The sequence below is a fragment of the Stenella coeruleoalba genome (assembly GCF_951394435.1).
Source record: "Stenella coeruleoalba genome assembly, chromosome: 4".
NCBI classification, from domain to species: domain Eukaryota; kingdom Metazoa; phylum Chordata; class Mammalia; order Artiodactyla; family Delphinidae; genus Stenella; species Stenella coeruleoalba.
In genome coordinates this window covers 100,098,076-100,125,568 of record NC_137149.1, presented here as the reverse complement: position 1 = coordinate 100,125,568, position 27,493 = coordinate 100,098,076, and the positions used below count along the sequence as shown (strand labels likewise).

At 38.2% G+C, this 27,493-nt stretch overlaps 1 protein-coding gene across 5 annotated transcripts in view; it reads right to left on the bottom strand.

Moving 5' to 3' along the window:
- SLC4A4 (solute carrier family 4 member 4) overlaps window positions 1–27,493 on the bottom strand; it is a 352,077-nt gene that overhangs the window by 129,872 nt on the left and 194,712 nt on the right. For all 5 annotated transcript variants that reach the window (XM_079920094.1, XM_079920096.1, XM_079920092.1 and 2 more), the window contains one exon: window positions 16,782–16,858. In XM_079920094.1, the coding sequence (XP_079776220.1) occupies window positions 16,782–16,858 (77 nt within the window). The remainder of the gene's footprint in view (window positions 1–16,781; window positions 16,859–27,493) is intronic.

The following is a 27,493-nucleotide window of genomic DNA, read 5'->3' as shown; positions in this document are numbered from 1 at the left end:
AGTGCAGCCAAAATAAATAAATAAATAATTTTAAAAATAAAAATAAAAGTTATAAGTGAGTTACTTCAATTATTCTTCTCAGGCTAGTGCCCAGGTAGCTCACCATCCTAGTTCCCATAACCACATCCCCTCAACTGTTTTTGAAAATGGACACCTTTGGGGATTCCCTGATGGTCCAGTGGTTAGGACTCCACAGTTTCCTGCTAAGGGCACGGGTTCAATCCCTGGTTGGGGAACTAAGATCCTGCAAGCTGCACGGCGTGGCCAAAAATAATAATAAAATAAATTTTAAAAAAAGAAAATGGACACCTTTGAAAAATCTGAATCTGATGAAAGTTATAAACTTTCTGTCCAAATAAAGTAAGATTTTCCCCATCATTCACTTCATGTTTGAACTTACACAAGTGTACATTTATTCTTGTTAAATTCTTTATGGGTTCAGGCTGTCAAGATCATTCTCCACCGTGATTCTATCATTTAAAATTTAGATAGCTAACCATGTCCATTTTGTGTCCTCTGAGAATCTGACAAACATTGTATCTTAATCCAAATTGCTAATAAATCTGTTCAGTAGGACAGCTAAAAAGTGCCACGGCATTAGAAATTCCTTCTACATTTACATTGGTTATTAATTTATACACTTGAGTGCAATTATTCTCTAGCTGAGAACCCCTGATGGTCATAAGCTCTCAGTTCATCCTAGCGCTTACAACTATATCATCATGGACCCTATGGATGCCTTACTACAACCAAGTGGCCTGCTCAGAAAAGAAAATGTGATATATAAATATACTTGTGTTCTTCTATTTAATATATAGAGCAATAACTTATATCACAGGTTGGCAAACTTTTTCTCTGAAAAGCCAAATTAGGCTTCGCAGGCAAGATACAGTCTCTGTCGTACATTCTTGTTTTTTCAACAACCCTTTAAACTTAGCTTACCAACCATACAAAAACAGACTACCAGCAGGCTATGACCCCAAGCCACAGTCTGCCAGACATCATCTCTTCAACTTTGAAGCAAATGGCCTATTGGTGAAGACAAACATTTAACCAAAAATTAAAATGGGCGTTATTGCATGACAGCTGGGGTAGTCATCATGATGGAAAAGCATAACGTGCAACAAGAGTTTACAACAGGAGGCTCTCTAGCCTAAAACAGGGAATCCCAGGAGACTTCCCTGCAGAGGTGACCAGTACTGAGAAATAATGGGCGAACCCCAGTTGCCTGGGTAGGAAGAACATTTCAGTCAGAGGAAACAGCATGTGCAAAGGGCCTGGGGCAGGAGAAAGACTGGCACATTAGTGGATCTGGAAGGACATGTGTGTGGTCAGAGTAAAGTCAGAGAACAGAACAGAGAACCTTGCAAAAGGACTCTGGAGACAGACATGAGGCAGGATAACACAGGGCTCTGATGTATGCACCCCAGTGTTCACTGCATCGCTATCTGCAGTGGCCAGGACATGGAGGCAACCTAGATGTCTGTCGACAGAGGAGTGGAAGGAGAATATGTAGTGCGTATGTGCAGTGGAGTATTACTCAGCCACGGAAGGGAATGGAATAATGCCATCTGCAGCAACATGGATGGACCTAGAGATTGTCATACTAGGGGGAGTAGGTCGGACACAGAAAGACAAATATCATGTGATGTCACTTATATGTGGAATCTAAAAAGAAGGGTACAAAACAGAAGTAGAGTCACGGATGTAGAGAATAAACTTATGGTTACCAGGGGACAAGCTGGGGAGGGATGAATTGGAAGATTGGGATTGACATATACACACTACTATGTATAAAATAGATAACTAATAAGGACCTACTGTATAGCACAGGGAACTCTACTCAATATTCTATAATGGCCTATATGAAAAAGAATCTAAAAAAAATGAGTGGATATCTATATCTATATCTATATATCTGATTCACTTTGCTGTACACCTGAAACTAACACAACATTGTAAATCAACTATACACCAATAAAAACTTAAAAAACAAACAAACATGGGGCTCTGAAAGCCATGCTAGGGATAAGGATTCTGGGGTCACTGCAAAATGATTTTAAGCCATGAGTGACACCCTCTGTACAGTCCTTCAGGGCAGAGCCTGTCTTATAACATCTCTATGCCTCACAGCGCTTTATCAGCTTCTACATTCAAAGATTTAAAAATCCCAATGGTTTGTATGAATGTAAAAATAATTCTTAACGTACTACTACAGAAGACGGGCTAGTAGCTTGTTACTTTCAGGAAAGAAGAGAGGAAATAGAAAACACCACCATTGTAAAATCTTACCTGTATACTCCTACGGAGACTATTTAATATAGAATCATAAGATTTATTCTAATGAGAACTTTTAACTTCCCCAGTGTTCTATTTTGCTACTTTCTCTTGAATCACTCCAAAAATTACAAATATGTTGCCTCATTTATTTCACTTGCTCCATTTTCCCCTACTTTGTTTCATAGTTTACCCTATCTTGTATTCACAAGGAGGCAGGAGAAAGCAGGTGGGGAAAGGGAAGTAATATTTTTTAAGCACCTAATTAATCTGTGCCTGAAGTACTTCACATATATTACCTCTTTTTATTCTCAGGAGAACATGAAAGATGAGTTTTTTCTTTGATTAAAATCCTTTTCTCCTATTCTTTCCACACTGAGGTATTACAACTTGTGAGTTTAGATCAAGAAGGCACAGCCAAAATAAAGACAATATAGCCCATAGCATGTTCAGACCAGGATGGCACAGATTAAGAAATATACAAGCACAGGAGCATACAGCCCCTAGTATAACATTAGAGAAGAGAGAATCTTCTAAAAACTTTTTATTTTCATTTATTCTTGATTTGAATAAAACCTACATATTGTACTACTTCAGCACATCTTTGAAAAATGAAAAACAATACACAATTTTAAAAACTAGAAACCAAAATGTGACATGAATCAAGGTCTTTCAAAAGGACTAATTGCACTCCATTCCCTCAGCAGGACTTCATTTAGGGACTCCCACAAAGACAGGTGGGAATAAGAACAACATTGCCATCATCCCGCAAAAATCTCTTTATGACACATTTTTATGGATGTTTTCATAATGTCCTAATGAAAAGAGCTACTTACTCCCTGAGAATTCCACACTTTGAAAAAGAGTTTCACAACTATTTTAAGTAGTAGTTTCAATTGTTATCTTTCTAAACAAAGTCTTCCTCCAGAGTGAGTGCCTGGGGACGCCTTCTTAGAGACCGTAATTCAACAGCCAACGAATTATGCACCAAGTTTTTCTTCGAACAAAGCTTCAATGTGGAGGCTACTAATTGAAATGTCTCAAATTCCCTTTCCTTATTTCTCAGTGTCATAAATAAGCTGATATGGAAAACAGGCTTATCCATAAGTTTCATTTGAGAAACAATGAGTAATGCAGCCAAAGACACTATGAGAAGAGATAAACGTCTTTCATCTCTGACCAAAAGGTTTTTCTGAAACAAGTCATCCTAACAGATAGCTGGATTTCAGCTTGACTTGTTCCAATAATATACTTGGGTCTTTACCATAATGCAGTCCTTGGACTCAAAACTATAAGAAAAATGTAAAGTGAAACAGAGTTATAATCATGTATAGAGTACATATATACAATGGAATAATGAAAAAAAGAATGAAATAATGCCACTTGTAGCAACATGGATGGACTTAGAGATTACTATACTAAGTGAAGAGAAAGACAAATATTATATGATATCACTTATATGTGGAATCTAAAATAATGATACAAGTGAACTTATTTACAAAACAGAAACAGACTCACAGACAGAAAACAAACTTATGATTACCAAAGGAGGAAAGATGGGGAGGGATAAATTAGGAGTCTGGCATTAATAGATACACACTACTCTATACAAAATAGATAACCAACAAGGACCTACTATATGGAACAGGGAACTATATTCAATATCTTGTAAAAAAAATAATAATGTATCGAACTAGTAAATTCTCTAATAAATCACATTTAATGATAAATCCTTCCCAAGTCTGATTTGCCTTACTTCTAATTTCATACCATTTCATATCATACAAAATGAAGTAGCTCACATCTAAAAGTAGAATGTTGGACAGTACCTGATTTGAAATGTGCCATGCTTGGGAAAACTTAGCAATACCATGTCATCTTGCAATAGAACATCTTTCTGTTCTTGACAGTTGACTTTTCCAATATGTCCTTGTGATACACTACATTTTGTTTTAAACAAGTTAAAAAAAAAAGATTCAGAGTTTTCTCTAAGCTATGTCAATCCGCCAGGAAACTATGTTCATTGAGCTTTCAATTATGAGAAAAAATGTATAAATGGATTTTAACAAATGAAAGAGCAAACTATATTTCAAATGTTAGCATTCACATGATTGTTCTAGCTGAAAAAAAAATTTTTTAACACATGACATGGGCAAGAATGTTCATTTCAAGCAACTGATTAACCTAATGAAACACTCTATCAGTGCCCACGATAAGAAACAGTAATTTTTAAAGCTGCCAGAATTATAATCATAACTTATTTATATAACTTATTTATATATAATTTATATAACTATAAATTATAAGACTTTAACAATACTTTCAAAAATCACCCTTCTGTGAGAAACCCTCATAGTCACAGTCATTTTCTCAGCCTTTAAAAGAAGATTTTTTGAGAAAAAGGATAAAGGAGAAGCTGATTCTCCCCAATTAGTCATTATTGTCATTACATCAGCAACTAACTTAAAAGACTCCTATCTCTCCCTCCACCCCAGACCCTCTGCTGTCCGGCCCCCCCACCCTAAAAGGAACATGAGACATACAAATAAAAAACAATAACAAACAAGTGAGTCCCTGTGAAGTGACAAACAGTAAGAGCTTAGATGGTGTTAGAATTTGAGACAGGTGTTAATTAACATGAGCCAGAATGTCCAAAGACACGTGTAAGGCAAAAGCAGCACCTGACTTAGATCCTGAAGAAACGGTAGGAATTGGAAAAGCAGAGAGAAAAAGAGATATTTGGGTCCAGTGAAAACGTGCATGCAGCACCACTATTCATGGAAGGCCAGTCAGACACATTTCACGAGAGCGCAGGCAGAGCAGTGGAGTACAGAAGAACACAAAACCCCAAAGAGCCAGATTAGCAACGTAAATCTGAGAAGCGAGGAATGACATCTAAAATGAAATTGACTTCCATCCTACCCAATCTTCCCGCAAAACAAAGCCAAAAATAACAAGCAGTAGTACATTTAAATAATGAAAATGACAGTGATAAATTAAGACGCGTATAATATTTAAAGTGTACTAATCACATTCCTTTTCACACGACAACCCTGTGGAGAAGGCAGTTCAGACTGAATTATATATAAGACCTGTATTATGAATCAGGAAACTGAGGTTCAGAGGAGTTAAGGTTTAACATGTTTATTTAAATCTTCAAAGCTATTCCTGTGATCAGCTTAAAGAAAAAGTTCAATAATAATTACTTTTTCTTCTTACCAGAAAAAAAAAAAGTTACAACGATGTGTATTTATCAGACTTAATGACCTAGAAGTGAATATATATCTGTAGCAAGAACAAATACTGAACAAATACTGAACTGAACTGAACTTTCCCTTAACTGAAAGTTAAGGGACTATGGGGTGTTTCTCAAAGTTCAGGTAAAATTTTGTAAATCAAGTGAGTATCCACCATAGTCCGTGGACAAGTCAACAGGCTAATTAATCTAATCTACTTTTGCTAATTCTACAGGTAACTCTAATTTAAAAATAAATTTTAATTGAAACCCTGTTGTATTTTATCAAATTTGGGGGATTACTGGCCATTATTCAAAGAATTTTAAAAGTCACAATATTTTCCATTTGTTGGATAAATCACCTCATTCACTTGTATTGTTAATCTGCAGAAAGTTACATTCCAATTTATTTCACACATTTCCTACCTAACTCTTTCTCCAAGGAAGAATGCTTTATTTGGCTAAAGCTCTTATCTTCTGTTATTTACGTTCTCTAAAATGGAAAGATGCTTCTAAAATCCCTCGTTTCAAAATTGAGTTATGTGTAATGAGGTGGATGGACCTAGAGACTGTCATACAGAGTGAAGTAAGTCAGAAAAACAAATACCATATGCTAACACATATATATGGAATCTAAAAAAAAAAAAAAGGTTCTGAAGAACCTAGGGGCAGGACAGGAATAAAGACGCAGATGTAGAGAATGGACTTGAGGGGGAAGGGTAAGCTGGGACAAAGTGAGAGAGTGGCATGGACATATATACATTACTAAATGTAAAATAGATAGCTAGTGGGAAGCAGCTACAAAGGGAGATGAGCTCGGTGCTTTGTGACCACCTAGAGGGGTGGGATAGGGAGGGTGGGAGGGAGATGCAAGAGGGAGGAGATATGGGGATGTATGTATATGTATAGCTGATTCACTTTGTTATACAGCAGAAACTAACACACCATTGTAAAGCAATTATACTCCAAATAAAGATGTTTTAAAAATTTAAAAAACTAAAATAAAATAAAATCCCTCGTTTCTCTTTGATTGATGGTTCTAACCCACACAGTTATCTTGTCTTTCACTGACCTGCTGCAGTTTACTGTCAGCACCACAGTTTATTTGGTCTCTCCAGCTAGATATAAACTCATAATCTGAGACCATATTTTATGCTTTATTTTTATTATATCAGCCTCTTCTCATTGACCTCCACCAATACCACTCAGAGTATGGACACAAAACAAACAGTTGATTCACCAAGTCTTTTAATCACTGTGGCAGCAGAAACATCCAGTCACCATAAGACCCTTAAGAATTTTTTAATTGTTGGTTTATTTAATAACAATTCTGTAGATTAGCCTATTCAGAACAATGTGTGCCTCAAAGACAAACCTAAGGTCTAACTATTATTAACCTAACTATTAATTGGACACCTGGGGATTAGGACCTAAAAAAGACCATAATGCAAATAGGCAGAATTCACCATACTCATAAAGAGCACAGGCTCCAGGGCCAGAAAGCAGCTCTACCACTTAGATGCTATTTAACTTTGGAAAAAATTACTTAATGTCTTTGTGCCTCAAGTTTACCAATATATAAAACAGGGTTGATAATACCAACCAAAGCGCTAGTGTGAAAAAGTGTCCAATGTATGTTAGTCATTATTACTTATTCTTTATAAAAGAACAGGCTCAATACCCTCAGAGCCACTGAATGATCAACAGTGCCGCTAATACTGAACTTACAATGGCGTCCTCTAAAATTACTTGGTTAGTTTCTAGCCTCTTGTATGCATATGCATAGAACACTGAATAGGCAGTAATGTCGACTGGGTATGATTAACCACTGGCTTTTGGATTGCAGAAAAAATTACTGCTACCATTTTAACATGGTGGCAGAGAAAACGGAAGTATGATTGTTTTCACTTCAGTTCAGTTCTAGGGAGTGAAACCAGACGATTGGTGGTAACAACAGGAGAAATCAGTGAGCTCTGCTGGCGACTGATAAGGTCATGAGATTCTACAGAGGCAAATAAATCAACTAGCCACTGGATCAATCAGACAAGTGACGTGGAAACAGGGGGAAGCCCTTCTCTTTCTGAAGAAGAGCAAGGAAAACTTCCTCCCATGGCTTGGCCTCTTCGTATCTCTACTCTGCAGAGACTCCCTGTTGCAAGGGAAGTAAGGAAGCAGAAAAATCTGCAAATATCTCCCAACATGTAATTAATGGTTCGCTGATCTTTTTATCAATTATCCTAGATGAAACACTCCATCAAAGCTCCTAATAAAGGTATAAACTTTTCATTTAACTAACTTTACAGTATGTACGTAAGTTCACTTAGAATTCTCTTGAGGGTGGAGGACTGGGGAGGAAGGAGATGCAGGGCCAAGCTGCAAATGTGCTGGATAGTGCTTCAAAGAGAACACTTGTCCAACTCTTCTTGTGATTTTCCTTTTTTTCCAAATGCTGACCACCAAGAAGGGCTCTTAAGAGGAAGCCATTTTTGGTTGCCAAGGAAATTCTCACAAAGCCAAAGGATTTCTCTCAGAGCTGAGAACAGCCTCTCCTTAAGCAGAAGCAATCAGAAACATACAGGTGGCCAAGTCTACGACCACTGGACTTTTCACCTCCTTACCTCAGAATATAGGCAGATTAGCCAGCTCAGAGATCCAATTAGACCAGGAGAATAAACCCAGTTTTAGCCTTGATATTTTAAGCTTCTGAAAAAAGCCCCCAAAGTGAGCTGGGAGGCAGATGCTAGTGACTGTGATTCTTTTCACGTTAACTGAGTTGCTAAGCTTTTAGTGGAATGAATCAGAAAGGAGAAACTCAAATCTGACTGGCAAACAGTATTCTAGCAGTGGAGGAGGATTAATTAAAGTGTTTAAAAGACCTAGGACACAAATTGATATAATCTTTTGAGGAGGTAATTGGCAATACATGGTGACCCAGCAATTGCACTTACAAAATTTCTCCTTCAGAAATAATCATGAAAGAATGCAAAAAAAAAAAAAAAAGTTACAATGAGGGCATTTCTTAAAGGCCTGTTTGTCTAACTGCAAAGAAATGAAAATAAGTAACTATCTATTAATAGAAGACCATTTAAATAAAATATGATTCATGTATACCATATAGCCTTCAAGGAAAATAAGGTAGACATCCGTGGTATTGTTAGTTTTTTTAAAAATCCAGTTGCAGAACAATATGATCCCATTTGTATTTTATATAAATAAGTATATATATTTTTATGCATAGAAAAAGTCTAGAAGACTACATCAACCTGCTAATAGTAGTTATATTGAGGGTGAGAATTTGTGAACTTTCACTTTCTGTTTTATTCATTTTTCCTTTGTTTGAATTTTTACAGCAATTTTGTATAATTATGAATCAGAAAAAACTAAAGTTTAAAAAACGTCATAGATAATAAAATGTTACTACAGAAAGTAAAGAATGAGTTCATGTTTATAGTTAGAATTATTATAAAGGTTTTTAATCATGCCCTTAGGATGTTTACCACAGGTGCTGCTGCTTTCCGGTTTGCCACTTCTAAGGGGAAAAAAGTGTTTTTTTTTTTTAAATGAAGTTCTGGTCAGAGGTAGGTAACGTGTGACATGAGAGCAGACATCCATTAAAGATAATTGTTGATGGCATTCTACTACTCTCTGCAATCTATTCTAAGTATATTTATGGCATTGGGATACAGGCAGACTGCTACATACTAGAAAGAGAAAAAAGTGACATCAAATATAAATCATGCTAGATAAGACATGCCATTTAAGACATGTAAACCCTGCAATCCCTTTTGCTAAATGTTGAATACAGAACACCCTGCGGTGCTCCTGGAGTTCGATTTTCCCAGATACCGGTGAGAGTGTGGCTCAGGACCCCACGGGGCGGCTCTGTCCTCCACCTACACATTCCGATGCCCCTTTTGGAACAATAAGGACTAAGACACTTGTCACTGTTCCTTAGAGAGACCTCTGGTGAGGGTTTCATGAGTCATGACATCAAAAAGAGAACTGCAGGTAACAGATATAATCACTCAAAAGCTCAATCTCACTACTCTTGGTGACCTACATCCATTTCTAGTGCATTAAAATATTTTAATTTTTAATAATATTAATTAAATAATTATTAATTCTAACTAATAGTGCATGGAAAATATTTTAACTAGGAAACTCATTTGCTTTCTTACAATACTTCAGTGGAACAGAAGAGCTCCCTTTGCCAACAGGAATGAGGTCTTGACATCTATTGTCAAACACATTAAGAAATTGGCTATTGGGTCTGTTGAGCTGTTTAATGCACTGTGGTGCTCATCCAATGTTTAATTATAGGAACAACACCAGATGATCCAAAACATTAGCAAATTCCTCCATCTCATCACACGCTATCCCCAGTGATCTTTTTTCAGTGTAAATCACAACACACAACTCTCCAGGTAGAACTCCTAAAATAGTGTCTTACTGAACACAGAATAAAATTAAAAGGTCCCCCTGGGGCTTCCCGGGTGGCGCAGTGGTTGAGAGCCCACCTGCCGATGCAGGGGACACGGATTTGTGCCCCGGTCCGGGAGGATCCCACATGCCGCAAAGCGGCCGGGCCCGTGAGCCATGGTTGCTGAGCCTGCGCGTCCGGAGCCTGTGCTCCGCAATGGGAGAGGCCACAACTGTGAGAAGCCCAAGTACCGCGCAAAAAAAAAAAAAGGTCCCCTGCATGAAAAGGTTACGTGGCCTTATGTACGTCTGCATACCTGCTACTCCTGCTCCAGCCACTCTGGATTTTTTTTCCTTCTTCCTCTGTTATGAATATACCTTATTTATTCCTGCCTCAAGGCTATACTCTTGCTTTTTGTTCAGCCTAGAAACCTCTTCCCTCAGACTGTCTCTTCTCTGGTTAATCTTCTTACCTAAACCAGCTTTCTTGTACCTCTCCACATTATCCTACTGTATTTTCTAAATAACAACTATCATTGTGTAAAATTAACCTATTCATTTGTTTACTTGTTTTTGTTGTTTACTGTCTATCTGTTCCCAAAAGCACGGAAGCTCCTTGAGTCCAAAGATTTATCTGTCTCATTCACCTCTGGAACCCTAGCACTAAGAACGCTTTCTAGCACAGAATATACTCTTTAAATGAATGAATGAATTCAAATCATAGCAGCCTACAGTTATGGGGTGATTTAGAAGTTAACATTTGTTGCAGCTTGTTTTAAATTTTACATGGTTCTAAGTTTTACAAAAGGCTCCTGAAACACCTGAAAATACAAGACAGAGCTTAGATTACCTGAGATAAGTTAGACAGAGCTTAGATTACCTGAGATAAGTTAGACAGAGCTTAGATTACCTGAGATAAGTTTATCTCCCTTCACTTTCAAGCTGACACAAAACCTGTTTTTAAATGAAGGCTAGTTTTCTGTTCCAGATAAATGGCTTTCACAGGAAGTATATCATTATGAAAATGGTAAAATTCAATGATCGATTTCAACTGAGACCCAGGTCTAAGAACACAGGTTCTTGGAAATCACTATGAGTATCAGTGTTTCTCAAACTCTATTAATAAGTATTGGTTGTGAATTCTTTAAGAATATAGGAGGGCTTCCCTGGTGGCGCAGTGGTTGAGAGTCCACCTGCCGATGCAGGGGACACGGGCTTGTGCCCTGGTCCGGGAAGATCCCACATGCCGTGGAGCGGCTGGGCCCGTGAGCCATGGCCACTGAGCCTGCGCGTCCGGAGCCTGTGCTCCGCAACGGGAGAGGCCACAACAGTGAGAAGCCTGCGTACCGCAAAAAAAAAAAAAAAAAAAAAAAGGAATATGGGAGAGAGCATAAGGTGGGAGGAGGAACCTACAAAAAGTCAAATTTCTTATAGAAAGGGAAAAGGAAGGACAAGGCAGTTTTGTTAATCATCTAAGCAGCAAGCTAACCCCCTTGGAAAGGGGCTCCACAGATAACCACTGCAATGGTTTCACCAGTTCCCATCAAGGACTCCTGGCCAAAGGAAAGCTGTAGCCACTGAACCACAGTTACCAGTTGCAGTCACCAATACTGCAGTGACTAAGGACACCTAACGACTGTAACCTCCTCCTCAACAACATGCCTTTCTTATCAGGTTTTCACAGATGTGATTCCATCTGGATCTTTCCTGACACAGCAGTGTTTCAGCGGGCCCTGAAAAGATGCTAAAGACAAGTATCATAACCTCAGCAAATACAAGCCCTTCTCTGCCACTGCGTCTTCTCTGAGTAATGGAGTGAGACCACTCAGTGACCAATGCCAATCAGAGGGTTTTCTGGCTGAGCCGTGAAAAAGAATAGCAGGTGCTATTGTACTCTTCCATCACTGTGAATATGACATAGCTATGAATGCTAAGGGAAGCTGTATGTGAGCCTCAGGATGAAAATCAAAACGATGGAAAAGTCATCTCAGTTGAATTCAGTTGACTCACTCCTGTATTACACACATGTAAGAAAAGGTTAGGGGGTTGTTCAATCACAAAATGTTTCTTTCTAGATTTCACTGTAAGGTAGTCATGGCTGAGCAGTTTCAAACTTCTACATGGATTACTGATTTCATCCTCTTACTCTCTGACAAAAATATTTAAATTTAGGTCTATCTCTACAAAAGACCAAGATTTCAAAAATAGATATTGAGACAACCAAGTATATTTAAAGATAACAGGCAACAGATAGTGTGAAAAATGATTACCATACACTTTAGAAATTAACCTTAGGCCAAATTCCACCAGGACACCAATGGATAGGTTCTCCGATAAGCTGGCTAAATAACGAGTATCAGGGAAGCGACAACCAGATAAAAAGTTACAAGGTTATATAAGCGCAAATGTCTCTCTAAGAATCTTCAAGGGATTTCTACATTTACTGCATTCACTACAGTCTACAGACTGCAATTTCACTTAAGGTTGGTCATATAATTGTGAGATGGTATTACATTATTGATAATCTTTTTTTTTTTTTTTGCGGTACGCGGGCCTCTCACTGTTGCGGCCTCTCTCGTTGCGGAGCACAGGCTCCGGACGCGCAGGCTCAGCAGCCATGGCTCACGGGCCCAGCCGCTCCACGGCATGTGGGATCTTCCCGGACTGGAACATGAACCCGTGTCCCCTGCAACGGCAGGTGGACTCTCAACCACTGTGCCACCAGGGAAGCCCTATTGATAATCTTGAAAAGGAAAAAGAGCCCCTTTAAAAAAGTCATTGTACCACTGAGCACAGTATTTCCTCCAAAGAGTTAAAGCTATGAGGTAAAATAATAAGATTTTCTTATCTTCATAGCTGATTCCATACTCACATGAAAAGTAGAACTAACCCACTGCATTTGATAAGCACCCGTGGCAGTTGTAAATTTTTTCAAGCACAGAAAAGAAATAAAAGGTGATAGAAAAACAAATCAATCTAAGGTAATTGGGGAAGATAACTGGATAAAGAAGAAAAAAAATCCTCCATAGCAACAAAATAGAGGAGATTATTTATGTCCATTTACAAGTAGATGAGCTCCAGATGTATTTTCTAAAAAATCTACTTCTCCCCGGGTGTTTTTTGCTTAATAAATATAACATCCAAGTTGGAATACTGTTGAAGCATTGAATCACCTAAATTTTGGCGATGCTCTTTCTTCTGCTGTTAACTATTTTGAGCTATTTCTCAATAAAGCAGCCGCTACTGAAATCATAAGTACATAGGCTTGGCACAGCCAGAGAGAGAAAGTGCAGTCCACGGATTTGTTTCTTCTGTTTTCCCAAAACAGAATCTTATAAAAAACATGCCCTCGAATTTTGTCACTATGTAGCTGTCAGAAAGAGAAATTCTGCTCCTCTTCATATCTCTGAACATGAAAACCATTTCTTGTGCTACTGGGAAGTTATACAGCTCCAGGAAGTCGTGAGGCACCATCGCAACTATTCGAATTGTATCCAGGCAGAATAATCAATCAGAAAACTTCAGTTCCAGTTGGATGGAAGTTTCTTGGGCCAACTTGGAAAAGCATACAGAACAAGTTTGACTACTGCCAAGATCATTTCCAGGACATTGGCTAATTAATTATAAAAGCTTTTTCAAAACAAATTTGAGCCTGGCAACCTTTTTTCCCTACCAGACAGAGAAAAAAACAGGTTAAAAAAGAAAAGCCCCAGTTTATTGTGTGTGTGTGTTTTGTTTTTTTTGCCATGGCTTCATCTTCTTAGCAAGCCCATTTTCTTCTTCTCACCCGAAAATGATCGAGGAGCTTTTGTATTTGAAGTTAATAAAATTGTTAAGTATAGAAACAGGAAATAATTAGTTTGAATTTGTACTCTACCTTTAGTTATAGAGGAGATGAATGGGTCAATTACAAAGCTTCTCTTCAAACTTTTTGGTGGGAAGCAAAGAATGGAGTTTCTTTCTCTTTGGAGGAATGAAGGGCTCATTGGATGAGCTATGCCTATTGTATTAGATAAATGAAGAAGGACAGTCGCTCTTATAATGATATACTCATCAACTACATTTTCTGGCTTTGAAAACAAAAAGAACAAACCTCCTGAATCAAATCTTCCTGGTTTCATCTTCACATGAACCTTGATGAATATGAGATGTCGGTGACAGGCATCAGAGATTCTGGTTTTAAGGACCACAAAGGCTTTATAGTGTTGACTTTAAAAATGTACAATGTGAGAGCTGCGAGTTAAGTTTTATCTGGCGCACAATGAGGACTGCAGCCGGGGAGACAGCAGTTTCAGATAACTCTGAGAAACTGCTCCAAGGAGGCAGGGGGAGGAGCCAGGATATATAAGAGTTTTGCAACAAAGGGCAGGCAGTCTGAACGTCACAAGATTATTGTTAATTAAAGAAAACCAGACATCTCAAGTTACGGAATTTAGCACTTTTCTATATATGGGACGATGCAAGAGTCAGAGCTCACTGAAATCATTCCTTTGATATGCACCTCAGCTATCTGGGGCCAGGATCCTGTTTTTTCACATCCTGAGTTTCCTCAGGACTCACCTTAGGGAGTCTGTTGGCTGCTAGATGGCAGGTGTTCTTTTCAGCCCTGAGTTTCCTCAGGGCTCACCGGCTCACGATGGAGAGCTGCAATCCTTGATGACTGTGACATCCTTTGTTTATTAATATGGCAGGAAATATTCCATTTATAAATATCCCATTCCATTTATAAATATTCCATTTATCAATAGCAAAATCAACACCCTAAATCATAATGTTCTAACCTATTTCTTCTAACACTGGAATCAAAATCTCATGTAATACACATCATAAGTCATCAAATTTCTTCTGCATATGCTCAGATATGAAGACACCCAAGAAGGTAAGAAATTTCTCTCAGCATTTACCAGTGGCAATTGACAAACTCCTGACAAGAACTGTCCCCAGTAAAAGAAGCCTTCCTGAAAAAGTGTCAACCAGATATTCCTGACTCTGCCTTATCCAAGCCCCTGGCAAATCTCACGATCAGAATGTCGTTTGGTAAATGCTGTAGGGAGCCAAAATGTACAAAATAGTTTTGAGGAAAATTCTCAACAAGTCCTAGTGGACTGAGGTTTCCCTTTCACTACTGGTATGAACCTGCCAATGAATCCAATATTTAAATGATCTTCTCAGAAGCCACTGCAATGAGAAGCCCTCGCACCACAACGAAGAGTAGCCCCCACTCGCCGCAACTAGAGAAAGCCCACACACAGCAACGAAGACCCAATGCAGCCAAAATTAAATAAAATTTAAAAATTTATTTTAAAAAAATAAATAAATTTTAAAAAGGGCTTCCCTGGTGGTGCAGTGGTTGAGAGTCCACCTGCCGATGCAGGGGACACAGGTTTGTGCCCCGGTCCGGGAAGATCCCACATGCCGCGGAGCGGCTAGGCCCGTGAGCCATGGCCGCGGGGCCTGTGCTCCGCAACGGGAGAGGCAACAGCAGTGAGAGGCTCGCGTAACGCAAAAAAAAAAAAAAACAAAAGAAAACAAAAATACATTTCTTTAAAAATAAAATAAACAATAAAAGTGAATGTAAACTGCCTCCAGGAAGCAATAAATAAATAAATGATCTTCTCCCACAGTATTTCAAGAGGTAGGCCAATGGTAGGGAGGAGAGCTAGCCATATTAGCATTTAAGGTTGGGGGGGCAGCTGTAAAAGTCAAGAATTAATCTCAGTGCAGAGGTGGAGGTAATTAAGCCAAACCAAAGCAGAGTCTCTCTTCTGGGAAACACATGTAAGTTACGATGAGAAAGATTACACCAGATTTCAGAGAATCTTAAAAGTCGGGATAGTCTGAACTTCACCTGATATAAGCCATTATAAGCTTTTGATCCAGGGGAGAAATATAAGAGCAATGATATGAAAAGTGTATTGAATTGGGAGAAAATGGGGAAAGGATTAATTCCCAAGGCTTTTCTAGCAATCTGTTCTGAGATAATGAAGGCCCTACTAGGGTGCTGTTGTTTAGAAGGAGAAGGAAGAAAGAATCCAAAAGCCATTTCACAAGAAAGAACATAATTTCACCTTCCCTGCACTTCTGAGAGTTCACCAAGGTCTAAAAAGCCTCTGTCAGTTAAAGAAGAACATTGTTGTAAACAAGGCTTCATTGTCTTAGAAATATATAATTCAGATTTCTTTATTCAGGTAGAATTTTCAACCAATTAGTCCAAATAACTCATTTCATTTTTTAATGTAAAGTGCAAAATTATACCCAGTCACCATTTTCTACTAGTTTCAAGCCCAGATACCCACCCAACTAGGAAAATGGACCAGTTTCTACCATATTCTTTTTAAAAGAAAGCAAATCGAGATTCAAAACCTACTTACTTTTCATTTCAAATAGGTTACTTCCTATATGCTTTAATAGATAAACATACGGCTAACAAGACTGTCATTACCTTTGCCTGAAATATCCCCTCAAAGTTAACAACCGCCAGCATTTCCTACCCCTTTACAGTTTACCAAACCAGTTTTTTCCACAAATCATCTTATTTAACCATCACAATAAACTTGAGGTAGGAATTAATATTACTATTTTAAAGCTAAGAGAACTGTAGCTCCAAGATTTAAACTGCCCAAGTGAATTCATCTATAAGAGTTGGAGTAGAGACTCTTATCTTCTGAACTTCAAATCCCTTCACACACTGCTTCCCCTTCCCTCAGAGAAGGTGAAAAAAACAAAACAAAACAATCTACACATGTTCGTTCGTTTTAAGTTAGAGGACCATCATTTCTAATCTTTTCCCAGCATCTTCTAGATATACATTTAGTCTTACATTTCAAAGAAGCAGGAATTCTTTGCTTACCTGGTCCTTCTCTGGTTTATCAGAGATGTCATTCAGACTGGAAGAAGTCAGATTCCTGTGGGCCATGGCTGGGCTACCTGGAAAAACAGAAGTGAACCCTAATTAAAGACTTCTTGTTAACAACACAAAGAGTTTGGTTGTACATTTCATGACCACTAGTAGATGACGATGGGAATGGTGATGATGTTTAAGCTACATTAGGATTCTCCTGAACAGGTTTCCAGAGTTGAAAAGTTAGTTTAGAGCACTAACATGGTTAAATGAAAAATGTATAAAATCCCAAATACTTTCTTTAAGTCTTCTGGCTCCGTTTCATGATAAGTTAAATTTTCAAAGAAATGTGTAAAACAATAAGCATAAAAATAAACTCACTCCTGTTTTTGGTTTGCCTTTTGTTACGGCCCTTTACACACATCCTAATCTACCTATTTCTGTTGCCTATAGAGATGGGCTTTTTCCTCATCTCAGTAGAGCCAGCGCCAGGGGAAAAAAAGGCCTGGACCTCCTCTCCCCCAGCCTCTGCAGTCCTTCCTAGGGCACCACTTGCTCTGATCAACCCAAAAAGCCATCTGCACTCCATTCTCTGCCTAACACTTTGATCAAGAATATTTCTCCGTAATGGGCATCTGATCCAGAATCCCCATTCTTTGCCTCAAAGCAGTGTTATCACAGCTCCCCTTATTTCCTGCATTCCCATTTGCCAGACTAAAGTAAGTGTATCCCTTCTTCCCCTTAACACGCCAAACTTCTTATTCAAGTCAAGCGATGGATTTCATCAGGAATACTCCATGGGAACCAAGCTCCCCAGCTGTAAAGCTGCCGCAGGTAAAATCCATTGGCAATCCAGCCAGTGACTTCAGACATGGTTATATGAGAACAGAGAGGAGGGACATCTAGAAGAGGGATAGACCATTTTCAAATAGACTGGTTAATCAACAAAATACTGAGCTTTCATTCTGCAGGTGAACCTGAAATTTCCAGGCTTACTAAGCAAAAGAGTAATTCTTCAAAGCCAGGGTGTTTAACCACCCCCCCCCCCGCCCCCGCAGTGTGCTGAGTAATGGGTTCACCATTTAATCCCCTGTGATCTGACTCAGGCTGGTCTTCACACCAAGAGGACAAGGGTTGAAAAACAAGCATCAAGGTTCGAACACAGCTTCACATTTACTTCCACATAATTCTTTAGATTACGGATTTCCATTCCTTCAGACCAAACCTTCTACACATAATTTTGCAAGAGACTCAAATCTACCCCCTAATAATTTAACGTCTATATAACAGCAGCTCTTTAAATAATATAATTGTCTTTAACTACTAGATCAATTTTCTTGAGTTGGCAAAACAGGATATTTTCCACTCTGCTGCATTTCATTGAGTAAGCATGGCCTAGATCTCTTAAACACTTTACCTGGTAGGATGTTTTATTCTAGGAAAATCTGAGCACAGGGCATTCTTCAAAGGAAAGTAACATGTGAAAAACTGCTTTATGAGCAAAATTAAAAGAAGCTCTTTGAAAGCCACATTCTCTTCTCTGAACCACGTACTAGGTTTCTAGTGTCCACTCAACACAAAAGACACCAAGACACCAGGCCCAAACAAGAATGCCTCCAAATAATGCTGGGCTTGAAACTAAGGAAATGATGAGTACATACAATTTTATACTTTACATTAGAAAATAAAACTAGTCTTTTGGACTAAATGGGTGAAAATTCTACCTGCATAAAAGTCTGAACTAGATATTCTTACTGCAATGAAGTCTTAGCAAACCCTTAATCATAAGTTAAAAGCAACTTATGTAAATGAATAGATGAGATTGATTTCTAATTATTAAATCAATTGTACATAAGCAGCAATACTGAAATGAATTTGAAAGCAATTTTTCATTAAGTAATTTAAATTTCCTGGGCAATATTCTAAACTCCCTGATTTGCTTTGGAAATTCTTTATAAATACTACAAAGGTACATTTCAACTCAAGCACGGTCCTAATTGCTGCAAAATATGAATAAGTAGAAGCCAAATGAATAAAGTTTCCATTATAATGGTAATCCTAACTGATGTCACAACTTTTCCAAGAAGCCTCATATACTGTCTCATTTCTCTCATTTCTGAAAGACAGTTATAGGATGGCTATCTATATTTGTACTATATGGGGGAGTAGGGAGGCACAGGGATAAGGAAGTTGCAGGAACCAGATGGGGAAGAGGAGGCCAAGGTTAAGAAACAATCACATCTATTGTTCCTCCCAACCTTATCTGATTCTCATTAATAAAAGTAATATTAACAGCTTCACTGATGTTTAACTTTGTACTACACTGAAAGAATTCAGAAGTCAACACTTTTAGGTAAACCTTAAGCAAGATGATCCGCATTCTTGCATCTTTTCCCATCTCCCTCCCTATCAAACTCTCCACCCCTACCCTGCAACACCCTGAACCAGGGACAAAAGCTTCCCAATGTTCTAAATCAGTGGTGGCCAAAGTGTTGTTCCCAGACCAGCAGTATCAGCATCACCTGAGCACGTGTTAGAAATGTAAATTCTTGGAACTCACCCCAGACCAACTATATCAAACTCTGGGCAAGGGGTCTAGCAAGGTGGGTTTTAACAAACCTTTGAAATGATTTTGAAGCAAGCTAAAGTTGGAGAACCACTGCTCTACATAAATCAGTTATCTTAACCGGAGGCTGTGTCCGGGTCAGAACTGAATTGAAAGAAACATATAACTTGATGTAGCAAGAGAGGTAGCTCTGATAAACTTGTCCTCCTCCAAGCCACTGCTCCAAACTATCATATCTCAAGCAAATCATTAAGTTAGCATCCTTGCCACATAAACACACACAAAAAGATCATACATGGCCCTTCCTCTAAATCCTCGCCTACACAGTCAAATAAATAAATAACTTTGTTAACAGAACTCACTGTTTAATCAGACTTTTCCAGAAACATATCACCCAAATCAAAGAAGACAAGGACAAGATATTACAAACCAGATTATATCTGGGAATCAGAAATTTCCGTGTGGCACTTTAGCAAACCTGGGAAACTTACACAACAGGACCCTAACAATGTTCTACTGTGGATATTTTGCACCTAACAGTCAACAAGACACATTGTCAGGATAAGTCAGCGCTTTCTAGAGTTTTAACCTATGAGGTGAACTCATTATACTGCAATCTTGAGTGAGTGGGGGTAGCAGAGGCAAATGTCACCTTGTAACAAAAAGGTGAAATACAAGCCTACCCCAAACCATACTACTTATTGTGCAAGTGATGATTCACCTACTCAAAGCTACCACTAATAGGCCTTTTCTATCTAATATCCAGGGTGAATGAACATCTCATAACTGGTCTCGGTCCAAAGGAACTTTGTTTATTTATTTATTATTGTTGAATTTTATTTTTTTATGCAGCAGGTTCTTATTAGTCATCCATTTCATACACATCAGTGTATACATGTCAATCCCAATCTCCCAATTCATCACACCACCATCCCCACCCCACCGCGGCTTTCCCCCCTTGGTGTCCATACGCTTGTTCTCTACGTCTGTGTCTCAATTTCTACCCTGCAAACCAGTTCATCTATATCATTTTTCTAGGTTCCACATATATACGTTAATATACGATGTTTGTTTTCCTCTTCCTGATTTACTTCACTCTGAATGACAGCCTCCAGATCCATCCACGTCTCTACAAATGACCCAATTTCATTCCTTTTTATGGCGGAGTAATATTCCATTGTATATATATATACCACATCTTCTTTACCCATTCATTTGTCAATGGGCATTGAGGTTGCTTCCATGTCCTGGCTATTGTAAATAGTGCTGCAATGAATATTTGGGTGCATGTGTCTTTTTGAATTACGGTTTTCTCTGAGTATATGCCCAGTAGTGGGATTGCTGAGTCATATGGTAATTCTATTTTTAGTTTTTTAAGGCACCTCCATACTGTTCTCCATAGTGGCTGTATCAATTTACATTCCCACCAATAGTGCAAGAGGGTTCCCTTTACTCCACACCCTCTCCAGCACTTGTTGTTTGTAGATTTTCTGATGATGCCCATTCTAACTGGTATGAGGTGATACTTCATTGTAGTTTTGATTTGCATTTCTCTAATAATTAGTGCTGTTGAGCAGCTTTTCATGGGCTTCCTGGCCATCTGTATGTCTTCTTTGGAGAAATGTCTATTTAGGTCTTCTGCCCATTTTTGGATCGGGTTGTTTGTTTTTTTAATATTGAGCTGCATGAGCTGTTTATATATTTTGGAGATTAATCCTTTGTCCCTTGATTCATTTGTAAATATTTTCTCCCATTCTGAGGGTTGTCTTTTCATCTTGTTTGTAGTTTCCTTTGCTGTGCAAAAGCTTTTAAGTTTCATTAGGTCCCATTTGTTCATTTTTCTTTTTATTTCCATTACTCTAGAAGGTGGATCCAAAAAGATCTTGCTGTGATTTATGTCAAACAGTGTTCTTCCTATGTTTTCCTCTAAGAGTTACATAGTGTCTGGTCTTACATTTAGGTCTTTAATCATTTTGAGTTTATTTTTGTGTATGGTGTTAGGGAGTGTTCTAATTTCACTCTTTTACATGGAGCTGTCCAGTTTTCCCAGCACCACTTATTGAAGACACTGTCTTTTCTCCATTGTATATCCTTGCCTCCTTTGTCATAGATTAGTTCACCATAGGTGCATGGGTTTATCTCTGGGCTTTCTATCCTGTGCCACTGATCTATATTTGTTTTTGTGCCAGTACCATATTGTCTTGATTACTGTAGCTTTGTAGTATAGCCTGAAGTCAGGGAGTCTGATTCCTCCAGCTCCGTTTTTTTCCCTCACGACTGCTTTGGCTATTCGGGGTCTTTTGTGTCTCCACACAAATTTTAAGATTTTTTGGTTCTAGTTCTGTAAAAAATGCCACTGGTAATTTGATAGGGATTGCATTGAATCTGTAGATTGCTTTGGGTAGTAGAGTCATTTTCACAATATTGATTCTTCCAATCCAAGAACATGGTATATCTCTCCAACTGTTTGTATCATCTTTAATTTCTTTCATCAGTGTCTTAGAGTTTTCTGCATACAGGTCTTTTGTCTCCCTAGATAGGTTTATTCCTAGGTATGTTATTCTTTTTGTTGCAATGGTAAATGGGAGTGTTTCCTTAATTTCTCTTTCAGATTTTTCATCATTAGTGTATAGGAATGCAAGAGATTTCTGTGCATTAATTTTGTATCCTGCTACTTTACCAAATTCATTGATTAGCTCTAGTAGTTTTCTGGTGGCATCTTTAGGATTCTCTATGAATAGTATCATGTCATCTGCAAACAGTGACAGTTTTACTTCTTCTTTTCCAATTTGGATTCCTTTTATTTCTTTTTCTTCCCTGATTGCCATGGCTAGGACTTCCAAAACTATGTTGAATAAGAGTGGTGAGAGTGGACATCCTTGTCTTGTTCCTGATCTTAGAGGAAATGCTTTCAGTTTTTCACCATTGAGAATGATGTTTGTTGTGGGTTTGTCATATATGGCCTTTATTATGTTGAGGTAGGTTCCCCCTATGCCCACTTTCTGGAGAGTTCTTACCATGAATGGGTATTGAGTTTTGTCAAAAGCTTTTTCTGTATCTATTGAGATGATCATATGGTTTTTATTCTTCAATTTGTTAATATGGTGTAGCACATTGATTGATTTGCGTATACTGAAAAATCCTTGCATCCCTGGGATAAATCCCACTTGATCATGGTGTAAGATCCCTTTAATGTGTTGTTGGATTCTGTTTGCTAGTATTTTGTAGACGATTTTTGCATCTATATTCATGAGTGATATTGGTTTGTAATTTGCTTTTTTTGTAGTATCTTTGTCTGGTTTTGGTATCAGGGTGATGGTGGCCACATAGAATGAGTTTGGGAGTGCTCCTTCCTCTGCAATTTTTTGGAAGAGTTTGAGAAGGATGGGTGTTAGCTCTTCTCTAAATGTTTGATAGAATTCACCTGTGAAGCCATCTGGTCCTGGACGTTTGTTTGTTGGAAGATTTTTAATCACAGTTTCAATTTCAGTACTTGTGACTGGTCTGTTCATATTTTCTCTTTCTTCCTGGTTCAGTCTTGGAAGGTTATACCTTTCTAAGAATTTGTCCATTTCTTCCAGGTTGTCCATTTTATCAGTATAGAGTTCTTGTAGTAGTCTCTTAGGATGCTTTGTATTTCTGCGGTGTCTGTTGTAACTTATCCTTTTTCATTTTTTATTGATTTGAGTGCTATCCCTCTTTTTCTTGATGAGGCTGGCTAATGGTTTATCAATTTTGCTTATCTTCTCAAAGAACCAGCTTTTAGTTTTACTGATCTTTGCTCCTATTTTCTTTGTTTCTATTTCATTTATTTCTGCTCTGATCTTTATGATTTTTTTCCTTCTACTAACTTTGAGTTTTGTTTGTTCTTCTTTCTCTAGTTCCTTTAGGTGTAAGGTTAGATTGCTTAGTTGAGCTGTTTGTTGTTTCTTGACGTTGGATTGTACTGCTATAAACTTCCCTCTTAGAACTGCTTTTGCTGCATCCCACAGGTTTTGGATCATCGAGTTTTCATTGTCATTTGTCTCTAGGTATTTTTTTATTTCCTCTTTGATTTTTTCAGTGATCTCTTGGTTATTTAATAACGTATTGTTTAGCCTCCATGTGTTTTGTGTTTTTTAGGTTTTTTTCCTTGTAACTGATTTCTAACCTCATAGCACTGTGGTCAGAAAAGATGCTTGATATAATTTCAATTTTCTTAAATTTACTGAGGCTTGATTTGTGACCCAAGATGTGGTCTATCCTGGAGAATGTTCCATGCACACTTGAGAAGAAAGTGTAATGTGCTGTTTTGGGATGGAATGTCCTATAAATATTAATTAAATCTCTCTGGTCTATTGTGTCATTTAAAGCTTGTGTTTCCTTATTAATTTTCTGTTTGGATGATCTGTCCATTGGTGTAAGTGAGATGTTAAAGTCCCCCACTATTATTGCGTTACTGTTGACTTCCTCTTTTAGAGCTGTTAGCAGTTGCCTTATGTATTGAGGTGCTCCTATGTTGGGTGCATATATCTTTATAATTGTTATATCTTCTTTCTGGATTTATCCCTTGATCATTATGTAGTGTCCTTCCTTGTCTCTTGTAACATTCTTTATTTTAAAGTCTATTTTATCTGATATGAGTATTGCTACTCCAGCTTTCTTTTGATTTCCATTTGCATGGAATATCTTTTTCCATGCCCTCACTTTCAGTCTGTATGTGTCCCTAGGTCTGAAGTGGGTCTCTTGTAGACAGCATATATATGGGTCCTGTTTTGTATCCATTTAGCAAGCCTGTGTCTTTTGGTTGGAGCATTTAATCCATTCACATTTAAGGTAATTATTGATATGTATGTTCCGATTACCATTTTCTTAATTGTTTTGGGTTTGTTTTTGCAGGTCCTTTTCTTCTCTTGTGTTTTCCACTTAGAGAAGTTTCTTTAGCATTTGTTGTAGAGCTGTTTTGGTGGTGCTGAATTCTCTTAGCTTTTGCTTATCTGTAAAGCTTTTGATTTCTCCATCGAATCTGAATGAGATCCTTGCTAGGTAGAGTAATCTTTGTTGTAGGTTCTTCCCTTTCATCACTTTAAATATGTCATGCCACTCCCTTCTGGCTTGTAGAGTTTCTGCTGAGAAATCAGCTGTTAACCTTATGAGAGGTTCTTTGTATGTTATTAGTCATTTTTCCCTTGCTGCTTTCAATAATTTTTCGTTGTCTTTGATTTTTACCAATTTGCTTACTATGTGTCTCGGTGTGTTTCTCCTTGGGCTTATCCTGTATGGGACTCTCTGTGCTTCCTGGACTTGGGTGGCTATTTTCTTTCCCATGTTACGGAAGTTTTCAACTATAATCTCTTCAGATATTTTCTTGGGTCCTTTCTCTCTCTCTCCTCCTTCTGCAACCCCTATAATGTGAATGTTGTTGCGTTCAATATTGTCCCAGAGGTCTCTTAGGCTGTCTTCATTTCTTTTCATTCTTTTTTCTTTATTCTGTTCCACAGCAGTGAATTCCACCATTCTGTATTCAAGGTCACTTACCCATTCTTCTGCCTCAGTTATTCTGCTATTGATTCCTTCTAGTGTAGTTTTCATTTAAGTTATTGTATTGTTCATCTCTGTTTGTTTGTTTTTTAATTCTTCTAGGTCTTTCTTAAACATTTATTGCATCTTCTCAGTCTTTGCCTCCATTCTTTTTCCAAGGTTCAGGATCATCTTCACTATCATTATTCTGAATTCTTTTTCTGGAAAGTTTCCTACCTCCACTTCATTTATTTGTTTTTCTGGGGGTTTTATCTTGTTCCTTCATCTGGTACATAGCCCTCTGCCTTTTCATCTTGTCTATCTTTCTGTGAATGTGGTTTCTGTTCCACAGGCTGCAGGATTGTTGTTCTTCTTGCTTCTGCTGTCTGCCCTCTGGTGGATGAGGCTATGGAAGAGGCTTGTGCAAGTTTCCTGATGGGAGGGACTGGTAGTGGGTAGAGCTGGGTGTTGCTCTGGTGAGTAGAGCTCAGTAAAACTTTAATCTGCTTGTCTGCTGATGGGTGGGGCTGGGTTCCCTCCCTGTTGGTTGTTTGGCCTGAAGTGACCCAACACTGGAGCCTGCCTGAGCTCTTTGGTGGGGCTATTGGTGGACTTTGGGAGGGTTCACACCAAGGAGTACTTCCCAGAACTTCTACTGCCAATGTCCTTGTTCTCACAGTGAGACACAACCACACCCCTGCCTCTGCAGGACACCCTCCAACACTAGCAGGTACGTCTGGTTCAGTCTCCCATGGGGTCACTGTTCCTTCCCCTTGGTCCTGATGCGCACACTACTTTGTGTGTGCCCTCCAAGAGTGGAGTCTTTATTTCCCCTGTCCTGTCAAAGTCCTGCAATCAAATCCCGCTAGCCTTCAAAGTCTGATTCTCTGGGAATTCCTCCTCCCGTTGCCGGACCCCCAGGCTGGGAAGCCTGACGTGGGGCTCAGAACCTTCACTCCAGTGGGTGGACTTCTGTGGTATAAGTGTTCTCCAGTTTGTGAGTCACCCACCCAGCAGTTATGGGATTTGATTTTATTGTGATTGTGCCCCTCCTACCGTCTCATTGTGCTTCTCCTTTGTCTTTGGATGTGGGGTATCTTTTTTGGTGAGTCCCAGTGTCTTCCTGTCAATGACTGTTCAGCAGTTAGTTGTGATTCCGGTGCTCTCATAAGAGGGAATGAGAGCACGTCCTTCTACTCCACCATTTTGAACCAATCTCGAAACTTTGTTTCTTTAAATTTTATTTTTATAAAAAGAAGAAAAAGAAGAAGAACCAGCCTCGAGTGTATAATCATAATTAATTTCTATATCACTGTATTTTGGCCATAAGAAAAAGAAAGATTTTGAGAAGTACATTTTCAAGCAGTTTCACACAATCAAAAACAATTTCATTTTCAAAGTACCCACTTGGCAGGTACATACTGTCTTCTATAAACATTAATTGCATTCTGTACTAAGTTTGAAAATCACTGCTATTCTTTAGCACACATGTAGCAATTCATAAAGTCCTTTGCAATTGTATCTATTATATACAATAAAAAGGAGTGAGGAGAATGTACAGCATAGAAAGGTGATGATACTTGTATGTGTACATATTGGGTAAAAATGTAAACATGTATGCCATGCAATGCACATAAACTGACCCCCCATATCATACCCTTATAATAAGCCTATACAATATATTCTCTGTACCCCCACTGACTCATTGATACACTTTTCCCCCTTTGTTGACATAACAAATCTACTAGAAAATATGTATACCTAAGATTAAGGGTCAACTCATCTTTTTGAGTATAAGTACGTTAACTTACATTATCTTAATCCTCACATAAACACTTTGAGATTAGTATTATTATTACCACTTTATACATAAAATGAACTTCAAGGAGGTTAAGTTCATGATCACACAGCAAGTGGTAAAACTGTAATTTCAATCTGTATCTCATAATACCAATCCCATTACCTCTGGGGGGGGGGGTGGGTCTCTCTATGTTATTTACATAAATAAACATACAAACATCATCATTTCTAATGAAGAGAAAATATAATGTATAACCACAAAGAATATATTCTATTTCCATGCCAATTACATGCAATATAAAACCACCAAGGATGCTTAAGGCAGAAATGTTCTTGGTTTCCAATTTAGCTGTTCCCAAAGATGGAGTTTGCATATCTTTACTTTTTCATTTTCATAAAGAAAAGGAGAAAAAGATTGAACTCAGCTAATCTGCTTGCCAGAGTGATTAAATAGTAGCCCCAAACCACAGCTCCGTGACAAAGAAGAAAGGATGCTAAAAGCAATAGCAAAGTAATTATAAAAGCAATAATGCCACATGCTTCTGAATGTCCTAATTCATAGTCATAGCCAAGGTGTCTGTAAAATTCCACAATGTACATACAGCCAATTCTCCATTATTTCCATATTAGTTTTGTACCTTTCAAGGTACTCCAACTGCAATTTCTTCCAATTTCAACCACGAAAAACAGGAATATAATGCAACAAGGAGAATAAATCACTTGGGATACTCACAATGAGTTTGACTGAGAAAGTCTAGAAGGAATGGCTGGGATAAGCTTGCATTTTGTCAGATCAGTTTCCTAGTCTTCCATAGCAACAGACCATCAAGAGCTGTCCCCACCAAAAATAATTTAA